General features: G+C 39.7%; 1 protein-coding gene and 1 pseudogene across 1 annotated transcript; one reads left to right on the top strand and one right to left on the bottom strand.

The window, feature by feature from the left end:
- The first annotated feature begins 5,019 nt into the window (after positions 1 to 5,019).
- On the top strand, positions 5,020 to 5,956 carry LOC125124682 (heterogeneous nuclear ribonucleoproteins A2/B1-like). The gene is made up of 2 exons (XM_047774714.1): positions 5,020 to 5,599; positions 5,763 to 5,956. Exons 1-2 carry the CDS (start codon positions 5,020 to 5,022, stop codon positions 5,954 to 5,956), a joined length of 774 nt encoding a protein of 257 aa, XP_047630670.1.
- Positions 5,957 to 6,639: 683 nt separating this feature from the next.
- On the bottom strand, positions 6,640 to 15,722 carry LOC125124681 (vomeronasal type-2 receptor 116-like; annotated as a pseudogene).
- Positions 15,723 to 19,697: the final 3,975 nt, after the last annotated feature.

Genomic DNA, 19,697 nt, shown 5'->3' with positions numbered 1-19,697 from the left:
GTGAATTTTGGTGTATTCTGACTCCTGCTGTATCTTAACATGATCCAAGCTATAATTTTTTCCTGTTTGAATTTTATTGTATACAGAGGAATAAAATTTCTCCACATTCTGAAACTGTACTTCCTTTTTTTAAATATTGAAGCTATGGATTGTGTTTATATTAGAACTGAAACTGAGAATTTAAGTAATTAAGAAGGTTTTGATTCCCAAAAAGGCTAGTTGAATAAACTGCAAGGCAGTTCAGAAGCAAATATCCCAGCAAAAGCACAGTGTGAACAATATTACAAAACTCAGGACAGAGTTAAAAGAGAAGTGGGATGTGATTAAAAGGAGAGTAGAGGGCACTAGGGATGGAATTGATGTTGCAAGTGAAAATGCACAAGTGAGTTCCAAATGAATGAAATACATCAACCCACAGAGGAAGTTAACTCACTTTTTTTTTTTTTTTTTTAGGGCTGCACTCACGGCATATGGAAGTTCCCAGGCTAGGGGCTGAATCAGAGCTGTAGCTGCTGGCCTACCCCACAGCCACAGCAACACCAGATCTGAGCCACATCTGTGACCTACACCACAGCTCATGCAACACCAGATCCTTAACCCACTGAGGCCAGGGATCGAATCTGCATCCTCTTGGATCCTAGTCGAGTTTGTTAATAGCTGACCCACAAGGGAACTCTAACTCACATTCTTTTTTTTTTTTTCCTAACTCACATTCTTTAAGCAAAATAAACACACAGGAAACAATGATGAGCTACATTATGATCAAAAATCCAAAGTTCATGTAAAAAGAATTTTAGAAAATACAGAGGCAAAACAAGCAAGAGAAAGGCTAACTGGTGATGTCTAAACATAAATAAAAAATAAAGTAAGATAGGTATCAACAGGGCAGCTTTTTAAAGTGCAAAAAATCTCATTTCAAACCAGAATTCTATACCCAGCATGAATATTGTCCCAAATAAAGATGTCTTAGAAAGACTTAAAGTGAAACATTTCATTGTTAGTAGCTTCGAATTAGGCAAAATACTAGAGAGAGTTATTAAGTCCAAAGGAAAATAGTTTTAGATTGAAAACCAGGAATTCAGGAAGGAATAAAGAATAAAAGGAAAAATAGTTTGGAAATAAATGCAGGAGTTCCCATGGTGGCTCAGTGGAAACGAATCTGACTAGCCTCCATGAGGACGCAGGTTTGATCCCTGCCCTCGTTCAGTGGGTTAAGGAGCCGGCGTTTATCTGAGCTGTGGTGTAGGTGCAGATGCAGCTCGGATCCCACATTGCTGTGGCTGTGGTTTAGGCCAGTGGTTACAGCTCCGATTCCACACCTAGCTTGGGAACCTCCTTTTTGTGTGTGTGTCTTTTTGCCATTTCTTGGTCCACTCCCTCGGCATATGGAGGTTCCCAGGCTAGGGGTCCAAAGGGAGCTGCAGCTGCCGGCCTACGCCAGAGCCACAGCAACACGGGATCCGAGCCGTGTCTGCAACCCACACCACAGCTCACTGCAACGCTGGATCTTTAACCCACTGAGCAAGGGCAGGGACTGAACCCACAACCTCATGGTTCCTAGTTGGATTTGTTAACCACTGAGCCACAATGGGAACTCCCAGGAACCTCCTTATGTCATGGGTGCAGCCCTAAAAAGACACACAAAAAATGTACATATATATATATAAATAAATACAAATAAAACAAGTAATTCTAAAAGTATCTCTAGATACATATGTATTTTATATTTTGTTTATTTATATGTATAAATATATGCAAAGTATGTGGAAAATTAAAATGCATGACAGTAGTAGTAGAAACGTCAGGAAAGTTGAAATGGAATTGAAAGTGTTCTAAGGTATTAGCCTTTGGGAAAGGTGGTGAAAGTATCTGTATTAGATCATATTAAATGAAGAATTCATAATTTAATCTCCAAATTAACCACACAATGATTTGTATATGATTGCAACTAATAAGTTTATAGAGGGAACAATGGAATAATGAAAGAGTTATATCATAGTCAGTGAAGTAAAGAGGGTTAGACTGTTTAGGTCAAAGGATGGGGAAAGAGTGATGGTTGAAATAATCCCAAATTTATCAGTAATTATGTGTAAGTGCACAAAACACTAATTTCTTTTGAGTTGCTGTGTGATATAGACATTACAGACTTGCTAACAAAAATTTAGGCTTTCTTTTACTGAAAAACATTTAAACAGTCTCTATTTTACTACGTTGAAACATGAGTTTACGGATATTTTTTTACAGGGAGACTTCCGTTCTGATTTTTGTAGAATATGTCCTTATTGAGTGAAAGAAAACATGAAAATGTTGGTAGAGACTGCAAATACCACCCCTATATACAAACATATTAATTTTTTTTTCATCCACAATAGTATCAGAAGGTGTCAATAGCCTCAGTTTGTGTGTAAAGACTCAGGAATCTCTCTAATCCCTTTGATCTGAGATAGGGTGTCTTCTCTGGATTATCCACCGATTGGGTTATCCACTGATTGGGTTATCCACACTCTTCCTCTATAAAAGGGGAATCTGAGGCAGAGGTTAGTTCATTTTCCAGCAAGCTTCAGGCTGCCTGCCTCTCAGGAGTGGGTCTGAGGACAGTTTGAGAACAAACCTGCATTGACCAGTTTTCCAAGCCAGCTTCTTCTGGTGAGTGTAGAATCCATTTGGATGGCAAGAGAGTGTTCATTTATATACTTTCTTTTGTAAAATCTCATAAATTAGTAAGGAGTAGCTCTTAAAATAAGAGCTACCTTGTTAAAAGTTATTTCTTTGGTGTTAGTTTTAAGACATCTTCAAGGTTTTGTATAGTTTTGTGTATGAAGCTTTCTTGGGATAATGGGTCAGATTTTTTTTTCCTTTTGAGGGCTGCTCCTGCGGCATATGGAGGTTCCCAGGCTAGGGGTCCAATCAGAGCTGTAGCCACCGGCCTACACCACAGCCACAGCAACGTGGGATCCCAGCCGCGTCTGCGACCTACACCACAGCTCACCGCCACGCCAGATCCTTAACCCACTGAGCAAGTCCAGGAATTGAACCCACAACCTCATGGTTCCTAGTCAGATTCGTTAACCACTGAGGCACAACGGGAACTCCCAGATTTTTTTTTTAAAAAAAACAAAAATCACTATGAAGTAGAAGTGGTATTTGGCCATTCGCTGTTTATATTGTTCTCTCTGAATTTTTTTTTTTACCCACAAATGTGCTTGGTCTTTTTCCTTTCTTTTTAAAAATTCAGTTCTTGGAGTTCCTGTAGTGGGTGCAGCAGGTTAGGAACCTGACTAGTATCAATGAGGATGCAGGTTCGATCCCTGGCATTGCTCAGTGGGTTAAGGATAAGGATCCAGCACTGCGGTGAGCTGTAAGCTGTGGCAGTGAGCTGTAAGCTGTGGCAGTGAGCTGTAAGCTGTGGCAGTCGCAGCTCGGATCCTGGTCCCGGTGCGCTGATCCCATGCTGATCCCACGTTGCTGTGGCTGAGGCTAGGCTGGCAGCTGCAGCTCAGATCTGATCCCCAGCCCTGGGTACAGAATTCAGTTCTCTGCTTCAAATATGTCTTCAGTTTGGCCTTCCCCAATTTCTTTATCATCAATAATTGTCATTCATTAATTTCTTTCCCCCTTCTTGTCTCTTCCTTCCTCTGTCTCTTCCTCCAGACCTCCATGTTTCTCTCTCTCTCTGTGTTGACTTTATTATCACAGCACTTAATCATACCTAACACCATAATAGACAGCCTTTAGTCTATAACCCTTTTCTCTCATCAAAATTAAAATAACCTGGGGCAACGACTTAAGTGAAATTCTGAATCATGGGTTGTATATAACTTGGCATGTAACAGGTGCTCTCAGCTATAATGGAAAAAATAAAAATCATTAAAATGAACAACAACCCCCCCCCCCCCGCCCCGCCCAGGTGCTCTGTAAATAGGAGGGTCAAGTAATTTCCCTTCCAAACTGAGACATCTTGAGAGAGATGGTGGCAAGGGATAGTATTAACAATTATGGCAGGATAACATGAGTGAAATTATTTTTAGTTTCCCCCTTTAAAATATCTTCTGAAGACAGAAATGACAGATTTAAAAGGGAGTGCTGATTAGGTTTACGTTTTAAACAGATTATTATGACCTGAGTCCTAAATAAAGGATTACAGAGAAAGGATTTAAAATCATAGTGACAGGAGTTCCCTGTGGCTGAGGTGGGTGATTCAGGTGGGTGGCTCAGGGGTAAAAAATCCTACTAGGATCCATGAGGACTAGGATCCATGAGGACGCCAGTTCAGTACCTGGACTTGCCCAGTGGGTTAAGGATCCAGCATTGCCGTGACCTGTGGTGTAGCTGTAGGTCGTAGACATGGCTTAGATCCTGCAGTGCTGTGGCTGTGGTGTAGGCCAGCAGCTATAGCTCCAATTTGACCCTGAGCCTGGGAACTTTCATATGACACAGGTGTGGCCCTAAAAAGACATACAAAAAAATCATAGTGACGATTGAAGCTTACCACAAAAGAGGTCATATCATTATATAACTGCAGATGAGTGCATTTAGTAGAAAAAAATTAGAAAGCATTTTTTTGAGTTTGAATAGTTTTTTTCAAAAAAAACGTATATCTGAGCACTTCTAAGGGCTGAGTGAATAAGTATTTCAGTGAAAATAGTCAAGTCCATATTAGTCTTCCTCCCTTTTTCCAACTTAGAAAAATCAATATGAAATAAAGAGATGATAATAATATACACTTAAAAATTGGGAAAATTAATGGAGAGAGAGCGATATGGATTTGGATGACTAGGTCAGGAAAGGTCATTCTATGGAAATGGTGTTTTGCAGGAAAACTGAAAGGTGCTCAAGATTGATCTAAGGACAGTAGCCACTCCAGAGGCAGCAGCAGTAGCAGCATCGCTAGAAGGGTTGTTCCTGCAGCAGCTCAGGTTTTCCTTGCAGGACCAGGACCAGTTCAGTATGCATTCACCCCTGAGATCTCTTTCATCTTCCTCAGCTGTGGGAAATCAGGCTGAAGCAACAGAGTTCGTGATGGAGACAACTTTGAAATCTGTTCCTTTGAAGAGGAAAAAGAGAATAAATGAGCAATTCCATAAACTCTTTATTGGTGGCTTGTGCTCCAGAACCACAGAAAAAAGTCTGAGGAACTATTACCAGCAATGGGGAAAACTTACAGACTGTGTGGTTTTAAGGAATCCTTCAAACAAAAGATCGAGGGGATTCGGTTTTGTAACTTTCTCATCCGTGGCTGAGGTTGATGCTGCCATGGCTGCCAGACCTCATTCAGTTGATGGGAAAGTGGTTGACCCCAAACGCGCTGTTGCAAGAGAGGAATCTGAAAAGCCAGGGGCTCATTTAGCTGTCAAGAAGCTGTTTGTTGGTGGAATTAAGGAAGATACTGAGGAACATCATCTTAGAGATTACTTTGAGAAATATGGAAAAATTGATACCATTGAGATAATTACTGACAGGCAGTCTGGAAAGAAAAGAGGCTTTGGATTTGTTACTTTTGATGACCATGATCCTGTGGACAAGATTGTGTTGCAGAAGTACCACACCATCAATGGTCATCATGCAGAAGTAGGAAAGGCCTTGTCTAGACAAGAAATGCAGGAAATCCAAAGTTCTACAAGTGGAAGAGGGGGCCACATTGGTTTAGGAGATTCTTGTGGGGGTGGTGGAAATTTTGGAGCAGGACCTGGAAGGAAATATAAAGGAGGATATAATGGTTATGGAAGAGGCCCTGGACTGGAGGATGGCTATTATGGATATGGAGGAGGACCTGGAGGTGGCAATTTTGGAAGCTGCCCTGGTTATGGAGGAGGAGGATATGGTGGTGGAGGACCAGGATATGGCAACCAGAAAAGGGGCTCTGGAGGTAGCAACTATGGAGGAGGAAATTGTGGAAGTGGAATTTACAATGATTTTGGAAATTATAACCAGCAACCTTCTAATTATGGTCCAATGAAGAATGGAAACTTTGGTGAGGGCAGGAACATGGTGGCTCCATATGGTGGAGGAAATTATGGTCCAGGAGGCAGTGGAGGAAATGGGGGTTATGGGGAGCCAAGACCATATTGAGCGTTTTCCTATTTGCCATGATCTTCACTGTATAACTAGGAGATGATGAAAGCCCATAGGTAACTGAATCACTTTAGGTTATTAAAATTAGGTTAGTCCAGGGGTCACTCTTGCCTCTTCACCCTGCTCGGACTGGGAGTGGGTATTTATAAAATGTTTATAGCACTGGGAGCCCCAGACCCTACATTTATGTTTTAATAAAGTAATTCTAAAGGAAAAAAATTGTAGTTTGTCCTCTTTTGTCTATAACTTTTTGCACTTTTATTGATTTTTATTTTTATTTTTTGCTTTTTTAGGGCTACAGGTGCCATATATAGAAGTTCTCAGCCCAGGGGTTGAATCGAAACTGCAGCTGCCAGCCTATGCCACAGCTGCAGCAGCTTGGGATCCCAGCCGTATCTGTGACCTACACCACAGCTCACGGCAATGCCAGATCCTTAATCCAGTGAGTGAAGCCAGGGATTGAACCTGCATCCTCATGGATACTAGTTGGTTCATTTCCACAATGGGAACTTCAACTTTTTGCACTTTTAATTTTTGCCTTTTAAATATTTTTTCTAGTTTATGAGGTCACTGACTGACAACAGTACTTTTTGAGGAGTTCTTATCAGGTCATATAAGAATAATATAGCACTTTGGGGAAAAGATGCAACCTAGTAGCCCAGCACTGGAGGCCAAGATGGAGAAGATCTCCATGCCACCATGACCTTGCCCTTGGTGCTGTGGTAGACAGGGATGAAGGTGACCCAGACAGTGCAGAACACCAGCATGCTGAAGGTCAGGAACTTGGCTTCATTGAAATTATCAGGCAAGTTCCTGACAAGGAAAAGCCAAGGAGAAACTCCCCAGGGCTAAGGAGCCCAGGTATTCCAGGATAGAGTAGAAGGCATTGACGGAGCCTTTGTTGCACATGATGATGAGGCTCTTGGGCTCAGAATGAGTGTCTATCTCAAGGAAAAGGGGAGAGGTTCCCAGCCAGACTCCACAGATAATCACTTGGGTCAGGGAGCAGATGGGAATGACATAGTTAGAAGCTCCTGTTACTAGCAATCTCTTCACGGTTCCTCCTGGTTTCATGGCCTTGAATGCTAGAGTCACAGTAAGTGTTTTGGCCAGAACAGTGGCAACAGCCACAGTGAACACAGTTGCAAATGTGATTTGTCTGAGTATGCACGTGGCTGTGTTGGGATGGCCAATGAAGAGTAAGGAGCAGAGGAAGCACAGGAGGAGGGAGATGAGAAGGACATAATTGAGAACTCTATTATTTGCCTTGACTATAGGGATGTCTCTGTGCTTCACAAAGACCCACAAAACCCCAGCGTGATGACACAGAAGCACAGAGCCGTGCAGGCCAGTGACATCCCCAGAAAATCATCAAAGCTCAGGAAGGTCAAGTCCTTGGGGAGGCAGCGATTTCTCTTCCTATTTGAATATTCTTGAGCTAGGCACTGGATGGAACACTGCTCTGCATCTTGGGAAAAATCAATGACTCAGTGTTTCAGTTTCACAAATGCTTCACTATGGACTTGTTTTTAACGTGGTCATTATGCATATAGACTGCCTCTGATGTCATCTCAGATACCAGATAAAGAGTCTACTTTCATAACCTAGGAAGAATGCTTTCAGCTACAGTGAGACAGCCTGGATCTTCAGCATGTGGTTGACTCATCTTGGGGTTCAGTGATATCACCAAGGACATGAATTCTTCCCAACGCTTTTCCCTACTGTCCCCAATGTCTTCCTCATGCTAAGTATTCTATTGCCACGGTTTCTATAGTTTTCCTGGTGAAGTCAAAGATTTCCTTCACACCAGTCAGAATGGCCATCATTAACAAGTCAATAAATAACAAATGCTGGAGAGGGTATGGAGAAAAGGGAACTCTTCTTCACTATTGGTAGGAATGTAAATTGGTACAATCACTATGGAAAACAGTATGGATGTTCCTCAGAAGACTAAATATAGAACTGTCATATGATCCAGCAATACCCCTTCTGGGCATATATCCAGACAAAACTACAATTCAAAAAGATATATGCAGCACCCCTATGTTCACTGCAGCACTATTCACAATAGCCAAGACATGGAACTACATAAATGTCCATCACCATATGAATGGATTATGAAGATGTGGTACATATACACAATGGAATACTACTCAGCTATAAAAATGACAAAATAATGCCATTTGCAGCAACTTGGATGCAATGAGAGATTCTCATACTAAGTGAAGTAACTCAGAAAGAGATAAGTACTATATGATATCGCTTATACGTGGAATATAAAATATGGCACAAATGAACACATTTGCCAAACAGAAACAGACTCATGGACATAAAGAACAAACTTGTGGTTGACAAAGGGGATGGGGGAGGAAGTGGGGTGGATGAGGAGTTTCAGTTGGTAGATGCAAACTATTATCTTTAGAATGAATAAGGAATGAGGTCCTATTGTACAGCATGGGGAACAATATCCAGTCTCTTGGGATATACCATGATGAAAGATAATATGAGAAAAGGAATGAATAGATATATGTATGACTGGGTCACTAAGCTGTACAGCAAAAATTGACACAACTCTATAAATCAACTAAACTCTAATAAAAAATATTTCTTTTTTTAAATTTTACAGCCTATGGAGGTTCCCAGGCTAGGGGTCTAATTGGTGCTACATCTGTCAGCCTATGCCATAGCCACAGCCACAGCAATGTGGGATCTCAGCCATGTCTGTGACCTACACCACAGCTCATGGCAACACCGGATCCTTAACCCACTGAGCAAGGCCAGGGATTGAACCCGCAACCTCATCATTCCTAGTCAGATTCATTTCTGCTGCGCCACAAAGGGAACTCCCCTAAAAAAGATTTCTTTATTCATCCTCTTACAGAGAAAGAAACTTTACCTCACCCTCCTGGGGCATCCTATTTTTATCATTACCTTAATTTTTACTGGTTGCTTTTGGTGTCTAACTTGATCCCTGGTAGAACAAATCTTTCCTCATTCTACTTTGCCATTTTGCTGTGACCATTCTTGCACAATTTTTCCATATAATTGTTGAAAATAGTTTGATGGAGTTGGAATAATTTGGATTCAGAGAGGATTGGTATTGCTGTTATATATTTATTTGGGGCAGAAATAGTTTAATTATTGAAGAATAAGATGAATTTTAAACAATTTTCCATTAATTTACTCCTTAAAGCATGGTTTAACTTTTTTGTAAAGTGGCAGGTAATAAATATTTTCAGCTTCTCAGGCCATATAGTCTCTGTGACACTTACTCATCTCTGTTGTCACAGCACAAAATCAGTCCTAGACAATATGTAAGTTAATGGGCATGACTGTTTTGATTACATTTTATTTATAAAAATAGGTGATAGCCTACTCCTCCATTAAAGGTCCTATTATTTTTCATAGTGAATTCTCATGCAATAGTATATAATTCTAAAACAATCATAGTAATTCTTTTTTTTTTTTAATCATAGTAATTCTCAGTCACATTTATTTTCCCCAGATACTCGTTCCCTCTTCATAGAGCCAACCGCCCCTGGCCTCTCTCTATTTTTCCAGAGACACATGTAGCACAAACAAACATGTATGTTTTATTGTGGGTCCCCTGTCCTGTGTTCTTTTATATCTCTCTCTGTTTTAAACATTTACTGATGCTTCAAATCCTTTAGTGAGTTCATGAGATAGGGAAGTCTTTTTATTTTTTTCTTTTTCTTTTTTTTATTATTCATTGAATTTTATTATATTTGTAGTTGTACAATGATCATTACAACCAATTTTTATAGCATTAGGGAAGTCTTTTTAAAAATTAACTTATTCATACCTGAGAATGAATAAGAATTCATAGCTATGTATCTGCCAAGTGGTCGAAACCTGATGAATCCTACTATTAAGATCACTGTATAGCCCAGGGAGTTATATCAATCTCTTGGCATAGAATATGATGGATGATAATATGAAAAAAAGAATGGGTTACTTTTCTATACAGCAGAAATGGGCACAACATTGTAAATCATTTATACTTTAATAAAAAAGATGATTGGAATTGCATAGTATTTATGGAAGAATTCTAATCCTTACAACATTCTTTGTATTTTAGAAAATATAAGCACTATTTAATTAATCTGTCTGCATTTCCTATTTCATAATAATATCCTTTTTAGCCTTACTTTTAAAAAATTGAAGTGTAGTCGATTTACAATGTTGTGTTAGTTTTGGGTGTACATTAAAGTGATTCAATTATATATTTATGTATATATATTCATCTTTACATTCTTTTTCAGATTCTCTTCCATTATAGGTTATTATCAGATATTGAGTATAGCTCCCTGTGCTACATAGTAGGTCCTTGTTGTTTATCAATTTCATATACAGTATTGTGTATTTGTTAATTCTAATCTCCAGTTAATCCCCTCCCCCTTTCCCCTTAGCTAACCATATGTTTGTTTTCAACACATTTTACTTTGATAGTTGTCTTCAAGTTGCTGTCTCATGCAATAGCGACTTTTAGGCGCTCTAGGTTGTGATTTCAATTAGGATGTTGTGTTATTTTTCTTTTTTACATGTTCCTCTCCTATATTGAAGTATTCCAGAGGTTAGAGTCCTGGTGCTACTTAATTATACACACTTGGTAACTCTCACAGTGTTCCAGACCTAGTACAAATTATTTCTATAACGATTTATATGTACCTACTGTGTGCTTCTCATCTGCCTGTGAAAAGTATAGGTCTCAAGCTTTCAAGGCACCCTGCCTGGATGATTCATTCTATAGGTTATATTTTATGGCAGACTTCAGCCTGGTCCCTGATGAGACTTCAGAGTGAGATTGTCCTTTGGAATCAGTGCCACAGTGGAGCCTGATTGGAAGAGCGCAGGCAGACAAGAGATTACACATAACTGGGAAACAACGGTGATTGAAATATGGATATGTTGAAAGGGTGAGTGAAGGCATGCCTTGAGAGAGATGGAACGCTATGATCTTGTAGCCAATTGCCTTGGTTTTCTTTTTATTGGGAAATAATTTACACGGCGGAGTAATCATCAACTAGTTACATGTTTCCTACCTGTCTGATTGGAAATTTCTCTCCCTGGGCAAAAAACTCAAAGAAAGCATAAGTGGGCTTTCCTTCCTCTGAAATTTTCCTGAATCCTGGAACGCAGCTCTGGCTGCACACAGATTGAGGGGTCTGAGGGGGAAAAGAGAATCACTGGTCATAATTTTACACACTCTGAGCAGCTTTGGAGCACGACTGTATTTCTCGCCTCATAAGAGAGAACTTTAATCTTCAGCAGAAAGTCATCACTGGGTCTCCCCCAACCTCCACGGTTGATATGATGTACACCCTCAATTATGTGTTACTATGGTTATTGTTCCTCTTTTAAAATTTTTTATCAAATAGTTCCAAGATATCAAATCAGTTTTACTTCATATGTCATCCCCTGGGGTTTTCTCTCCTTTATGATGCATTTTATCCAACATCTTTCGAATGCAGGTTTCTATATAGTAATGACTCTGAGAACTTGTGTGCCTGATGACATTCTTATCATGACTTATTACTTAGAGTGATGACAGTAGTTTCTAGATGAAAGAATCCTGTGATGTGATAATTAGGCACACTACTAAAAATATCTAGGAGTTCCTGTCGTGGCGCAGTGGTTAATGAATCCGACTAGGAACCATGAGGTTGAGGGTTCGATCCCTGCCCTTGCTCAGTGGGTTAAGGATCCGGCGTTGCCGTGAGGTGTAATGTAGGTCGCTGACGTGGCTCGGATCCTGTGTTGCTGTGGCTCTGGTGTAGGCTGGCAGCTACAGCTCCGATTGGACCCCTAGCCTGGGAACCTCCATATGCGGCGGGCGCGGCCCAAGAAATGCCAAAACGACAAAAAAAAAAAAAAAAAAAGGAAGAAAAAGAAAAAAGAAACAGATTCACAGACACAGAGAACAGACTTATGGATGCAAAGGTGGGAATGGTGGGGGAGGGATGAACTAGGAGTGAGGGATTAGCAGATGCAAACTATTCTATATAGAATGAATAAACAACAAGGTCCTACTATATAGCACAGGGAACTATATTCAATGTTCTGAGATAAACCATAATGGAAAAGAACATGAAAAATTATATACATATATATCTGAATCACTGCTGTATAGCAAATTAATTATATTTCAATAAAAATTTAGGTACAGAGCATTACTTTAATATAAATCACTCGCAAAATCACCTGGGATTGTTCTACTGTGGAAAAATTAAATGAAATCTCAGTCAGTGTTTTGAGAAGCTAAGGAGAATGAAGGTTGATGACTGGATGGTATGCAAGAAAACAAAGGAACATGGGAATGGTGTCTACAGAACAGTGCTTAAAAACTGTAATGCAGTTGTGTTTACCATGCATCTAAACCTAGTAAGGTCTCTGCTCGTACATGATTAGAACTTAAGGCTATCAGGATCAGTGGAGGGATATATTTGTTATGTACACACACACACATTAACTTCATAACTCCATTCATTTTATTCATTTTATTGCTGCATGAAAAGATATACTCAAATTTAAAAGCAAGAGCTTATCCAAATCTGTTTTTCCCATAAGCATTAGCTCAGAATATGTGTGGGAAAGATGTCGGAGAACAAAATTGAGATGTGAAATATGAATTGAAGGGTGAGTCAAAGAGGTGTGCATCCACTCTCATTCAGGATTTCCTTATCGTCTAGCTCCATACCTGAAAAAATTTCACACCTTTTTGAAACCAATAGGCCATTATATCATGTCTTCATTGATGACCCAGCTTTGACCACATGGAAGATTGGAGACAAACTCTTCTACTTTAATCATCAGCCCAAGACCGGCAGGAAAATTCACAGTGTTCTGGATATCATACTGTGACACATGGTTCTGTTTTTCATTTAAGGCTATATGGTCCCCAGCGCTATTGGTAAATTGAATTTTCCTTAAGAATGGGTGAAGCTGGAGGGGAGGCATGATTTGGAAATGAGGCTTACCTTCAAATTAGATGTGGAAGGCACATACCCACCAAGCAACATTTTCCCTCACCTCTCACCCTCAGGTTTCTTTCTGGTAGAATTTGGTTTTGTTTCTGTGTTCACCATCTCAAGGGCTCACGTGAAATGAACTCTTCTCCTACCCTTGAGAGAAATGGTGGAGTCTTTGGAGCCAATCAGAAAATTCTAGGATGGTGCCCTGGGGGTGGCTTAGACACTCTGACCAATAACTCTGCTCGGTGCTCCTTAGAAGCAAGTTCTTATACTTAAAAAAGGAGAGCACAATATAGTGGTTTTTCTCTTTGTCTTTGGACTTGTTTTTAGTGAGAATGTGGTTGTCTTGTTACAATGCATGGGTCAACTTATGCATATAAACATTCAAAATTTTGGATTTTAATGAATTTTTGATTCAACCAGTTAATCTTTGACCTCTGGGGCTCATGCAATATAATATTGTTGTGGGAAATAATAAACTACTTATTGTTCAGGAACCTATTGTCTCAAATTACTTGTAGCAGAAATATTGTAAATAATCCAGAATCATGTCTTGGGAAGTCATTTTGGCAAAGTCACCTACATTTCTGAGTCAAGACTAAATAAACTCGAAGTTGCACATCAAATATTATTGTAAGTAAAAATAGAAATTAGATGGTAAATTAAATTTTCTGACATAGATTTTTACATGTGCATATTTGCCTTTCTCTAGATATTGAATTTTTTTATTAGATATGTTTGTGTGATTTAATCAACAAATTTGATGTATTTTTCCCTTGTTCATCAGGACAGGTGGTCATAAAATATATTCTATATGTGGGTTGTGGATTTAGGCACACAGAGTGAAAATACAGTCAAATCCCTTTATAGCCTAGGAATATATTCTGAGCTTATAAGCATCATCATTATTCTCACATTTAAAAATGGGAAGACAGTCCCTAATCCCTATTCTTGCAGGTTTTGCAAGAATAGTTGTATCTGAAAAATTCATTTCCCAGCATCATGTTTAGGTATAACGTAGAACCTATTTCTGTTTTCAGCAAAAGCCTTTCTTGGCACTTTTGGCCACATCATGTACAACAGTCAGATATGGTTATTACATCAGTATTTTCTGACATTGCATAAATTCCAAGGGAAAGTACAGATTTGGCCAAATTTGATCTCCCTCTGTTTTGTTATGAGTTGTTTTTCGATATTCTACAGCATTTCATCCTACCTTAGAAAATATATCTTTAATGATATTTCTAGTGGGGTGTTGGTCTTTTGCTTATTTATTCATCATATGTTATATAATAGTTATCTGAGCCCATCATAATTTTGGCAGTTACTTACCCCCGGTATCTGTTTTGCCATTTAATTGTGTCATGGTGGAGAATTGTAAAGTGCCCCATTTCTGCTGTAAAATCTTTTATTTTTTGTGTTTCATTTAAGTCAATAATTTTTGTGACTATAATGTCTATATTGAATTTTTAAGTAAATGTTGTATGGAGATATGATTCACTTAATGTAAAATTCAGCCCTGGAGTTCCTGCTGTGGCTCAGTGGTAACAAACCTGACTAGTATCCATGAGGACTCAGGTTTGATCCCTGGATTTGCTCAGTGGGTTAAGGATCCAGCATTGAGGGTTGCAGACCTGGCTCGGATCCTGTGTTGCTATGGCTGTTGCTGTGGCCAGCAGCTGCAGCTCCGTTTTTTTTTTTTTTTTTTGGTTTTTTTTTTTTTTGTCTTTTTGCCATTTCTAGGGCCGGTCCCGCGGCATGTGGAGGTTCCAAGGCTAGGGGTCGAATCGGAGCTGTAGCCTCCGGCCTACACAGTATCCGAGCCGCGTCTGCAACCTACACCACAGCTCACGGCAACGCGGGGTCGTTAACCCACTGAGCAAGGGCAGGGACCGAACCCGCAACCTCATGGTTCTTAGTAGGATTCGTTAACCACTGCGCCACAAGGGGAACTCCTGCAGCTCCGTTTTGACCTCTAGCCTGGGAACTTCCATACGCCGCAGCTGTGGCCCTAAAAAGACCAAAAAAAAAAAAAAAATCCAGCCCTTTACAGTGTACAACTCTATGGTTTTGTACATTCACAGATTTGTGCAACCAGCACTACTATCTAACTATCTAATTTTAGGTTATGTGTATCACCCCAATGTGAAATTTCAACCTATTATCAGTTTCTTTCCATTTTCCTCTCCAACCCCAGTCACTAATATACTATCTCTTTGGAGCTTCCTATTTTGGACAATTCATAGAAACAGGATTATGTCCATGGGCTTTGTGAGTGGCTTCTTTCACTTTGTTTTCTTATTGATTTTCTGTCTGGATGTTGAATTCACTTGAAATGGCTCATGTGACTATGGTGGCATAAAGAAATCCTTCAGAAATGTTTAGGAACTGTTGAGTCATGTGCTAGTTAAAATATTCTAAGTATGGGGAAGGGAGATGATGCATCTTGGCTTTCAGCCCTAAGAAAAAGTAGATGACATTGAGAATTAATTACATCTTTCCACAATGGTATATACAGGATGGTTTTTGCATTCCTTACTCACATACCTAGAGGAGAATATCTTGCCAAGTTGATGCACATCATCTTCAAAGAAGTAACAAAAATCTGTCCCAATGGCAGCTCTATCATTCAGCTAAATACCATCTCACCTCACTCATTGTGCCCTATAAAGCTTTCTAGAACATGAAATCCTTTTAGTGAAAACAGAATTGGGATCTCCAGGAGATGCAGACCAACCCATGCTTCTTCCTTGGCAGGTAAATGTCCTTCAGATGCAGGTTATGAATAGACAATTGGTGATAATCAGGTTGCATTTTATTGAGATGCAGCATCATGATCATATTTTAGTCCACAAGATTAGGCACAATGGATAGAGAGTTCTTTCGCAATGGTTATACATGGATCTAATTACTAGGTGCATGTTGAGAATTCTGCCATTGGAGGCTTTACCTTCTAGTTATTTCTGTTAGAAAGTACAGTAGAGAAGTTCCTGTTGTGGCTCAGTGGAAATGAATCTGACTAGCATCCATGAGGTCGCAGGTTTGATCCCTGACCTTGATCAGTGGGCTACAGATTCGGTGTTGCCATGAGCCATGGTGTAAGTTGAAGACATGGCTCGGATTTGGCATTGTTGTGGCTGTGGTTTAGGCCAGTGGCTAACATAAGATGGTGTTATAAATTTTACTTCTGCTGTCAAACATAAATTAAAATATCATGAGAACATAGGTTATTTTATCCTTATTTTTTCCCATTTCAGTGTTCTTTCTTCCTTTCTGAAGTTCCAAGACACCTTCTTTTTTTCTTTTTTTTTCTGTCTTTTCTAGAGCCACTCCCATGGCATATGGAGGTTCCCAGGCTAGGGGTCTAATCGGAGCTGTAGCCACCAGCCTACACCACAGCCACAGCAATGCAGGATCCGAGCCACGTCTTTGACCTACACCACAGCTCACGGCAACGCCGGATCCTTAACCCGCTGAGCAACACCAGGGATCGAACCCCCAACCTCATGATTCCTAGTCGGATTCATTAACCACTGAGCCACAACGGGAACTCCACAAGCCACCTTCTTTTATCACTTCTTTTCTCTTTGGAGAACTTCTTTTACCTGTTTTGAACAGCATATGTGCTGTTCAAACACATTCTCTCACATACAAACAAATTCTCTTAGTTTTTCTTGTTCTGTAAAGTTTTTATTTTCCCAATATTTCTATTGAATATGGATTTGGTGTTGACAATTACTTTTTTTCATCACTTGAAAAAATATTTTGCCATAGCCTCCTTGCCTGCCTGCTTTTATCTTTCACAAGAGTCCTATCTTAATAAATTTATTTCTTGCCTATCGAAAAAAAAAGAAAAACTTTTTTGCCATTCTTCCTAACCTTTGTGATTTCAGATGAGAAATCCACTGGCATTTGAATCTTTGCTTCCCTATAGATAATTTGTCTTTTCTCCCTAGATGAAATTAAATTTTTTTTTGTCATGAGATTTCTGAAGATTAATTATAATATGTCTTGGCTTGGTTTTGGGGAAGCCAGGGCAAAAGGCCTATTTGAGGTCAGGCCTTATTAAATCTGTAGTTTTATGACTTTTACCAAGTTTGGGATATTTTAAGATAATATTTCTTAAAATATTTCTCATCATCACAATCTTGTGTTTCTGTTTATGTGACTTTAAAGATATAAATATTACCTAATATGCTAACATCTCATAGGTCTCTGAGTCTTGTTCATTTTTTCAATCTATTTTCTCTTTTATGTTTTCATATGGTCGATTCTACTGATATGAACTCAAATTCACCAATTCTATTATCTGCCACCTCTAATTTAGTATTGAGCCATCTAATGACGTTTTTCTTTCAGTTATTATATTTTTCAGCTCAACAATTTTTATTTGGTTTTATTTTATTTTATTGTCTTTTTTAGGGCCACACCTGCAGCATATGGAAGTTCCCAGGCTAGGGGTTTTATTTTATTTTTTATCTTTTTAGGGCCTATACCACAGCCACAGCAACACGGGATCCAAGCTGTGTCAGCAACCTACACCACAGTTCATAGCAACCCTGGATCCTTAACCCAATGAGTGAGGCCAGGGATCGAACCCACATCCTTATGGATACTAGTCAGAATCACTACAACTGAGCCATGATAGGAACTCCTTCATTTGGTTTTATATCTTCTGTTCTTTGCTGAAACTTTCCATATTTGTGTGTCAAGAGTATTTCTAATTTTTTTCCTTCAAACACTTTGTGATGGCCACCTTAAAATTCTCATCATTTAATTCCAAAATCTGTGTCATGTCAAGGTTGGCATCTTATGATTACCTGTGTTCTGGTTGTGATTTTCCTTGTCTCTGACATGATAAGTGATTTTCCTATTGTATTATGGACATTTTCATATTATATCAGGAGACTTGGGATCTTCCATTTTTGCAGGCACTCATCTTAGGTATATCAACAGATGCTGATATCATTTTGTGTGCCGTGATTCCCATGACAATTTAGTTTTCAGAGCCCTTGGAGTGCTTGCTATGGTTCTACCTCGTTTTTATGCAGAGTTTGGAGGACACTCTGAAAATACAGCGTGGGCTCTCACCCTGTGGTTCAGGTTTTATACTTTTGGCATATTCTATTACTTCATGTTTGCATTACGAGGTGTCTACTCAGCACTTCTTGTGCAGCATTGAGAGTCCCTTTCTCCAGAGCCTTCCTCTCCAAGATTCTCCCTTCCTCTGTAATTTCGAGAATGAAGGATGCCCTTTGCCACCTCTGGGTGGGAATAGAAGTTCAGACTCCTACTCCATCTCCAGCAAGAAAAGAGAAAGGGGGGTGCCTCCATGGGTTTCCTGCTGCCACTGAATTGGAGGCAAATGTCCAAACTACCTTCTTAGTCTTCCTTGGTAGTAATCCAATAGCTATCTCCTACAACACCCATTGGAAACAAAGGGACAGATTCTCAGCTCTGTCTGCTGATGTGTCATTGAATAGGAGAGCTCCCACCTGGGTTGCTTGCCGTTGCCTGGTGGGGGCATGAGACCAGGTATCTGGCTTGCTCTTATTGATGCTGCCACTGGGATAGCAGAGTGACTTCCTGGGTCACTTGATGCTGCTGGATTAGACAGTCAGTAGAGACCAGGTCAGCAGGCAGGAAAGTGCCCACCTGGGCATCTGATGCTCTTTGGCGGATAACAGGCATGAATACTTCCCAGTCAGTCCCCACTGATATCATGGAGAGGGTTGGTGAAGGATAGGGCAAGTATTGTCAAAAGTGTATCTGTTCTCCTGAGATTCCCATGCCCCGATCTTTTGGTCAAAGGGAACAGGGTTTTTTTTAGGATTCTTCTTGTTTGTTTGCGTCTGTTGCCAATCTTAGGCTGCAAGCTCCTCTGGTGATCAGTATGAGATAAACAGGAGAGAAAACCTAAAGACCTCATAGTTATATCATTTCTCAAGTGCTGAGGTCCTTTGCCAGTCTGCTTTCCTCTTTTCATCTTTTGTACAATTGTCTTTTTGATTATTTTAAATTGTATTTAGCAGAGAGAATAAAAGAGAGTCTACACCATCTTGTCTAGAACTAGAAAACATTTTTTAAAAGGCTTTAATGCTCTTAAAATATTTTCCACATTAAGGGAGATCTTTCTATTCCTTGAGTTATATATTAGGAATGTGTATTATATTTTGTCAAATTTATTTTGTGACAAAAAACACAGAACATAAAATTCACCCTGCCAATAATTAACAAGTGTACATTACAGTATTTTCAATCACATGCACATCAGAACCACCCCCCTATTCCGCATGACTGAAACTGTGCACCCATCAAACAACTCCCCTGCTCCCCTTACCCCATATACTGAAAACCATCATTCTAATTTGTTTTTAGTTTGACTACTTTAGATACCTCATGTAAGTGGAATCATGCAATATTTGTTCTTTTGTATGTACGTATGTATGTATTTTTGTCTTTTGTATTTTTAGGGCCACACCCCCGGCAAATGAAAGCTCTCAGGCTAGAGGTCGAATCCGAGCTACAGCTGCCGGACTATGCCACAGCCACAGCAATGCCAGATCTGATCTGCATCTGCAACCTACACCACAGCTCATGGCAACGCCCGATTGTTAACCACTGAGCAAGGCC

This window comes from Phacochoerus africanus, chromosome 4, assembly GCF_016906955.1.
Source record: "Phacochoerus africanus isolate WHEZ1 chromosome 4, ROS_Pafr_v1, whole genome shotgun sequence".
Taxonomy (NCBI): domain Eukaryota; kingdom Metazoa; phylum Chordata; class Mammalia; order Artiodactyla; family Suidae; genus Phacochoerus; species Phacochoerus africanus.
This window is presented reverse-complemented; position numbering and strand designations above follow the sequence as displayed.

Bases quoted from the DNA above. Each gene is read 5' to 3' on its own strand.
- LOC125124682 (XM_047774714.1), top strand. From the start codon at position 5,020: ATGGAGACAACTTTGAAATCTGTTCCTTTGAAGAGGAAAAAGAGAATA. The intron at 5,600-5,762 runs AGGAAATCCAAA...TTATGGATATGG, and splicing joins CTTGTCTAGACAAGAAATGC to AGGAGGACCTGGAGGTGGCA.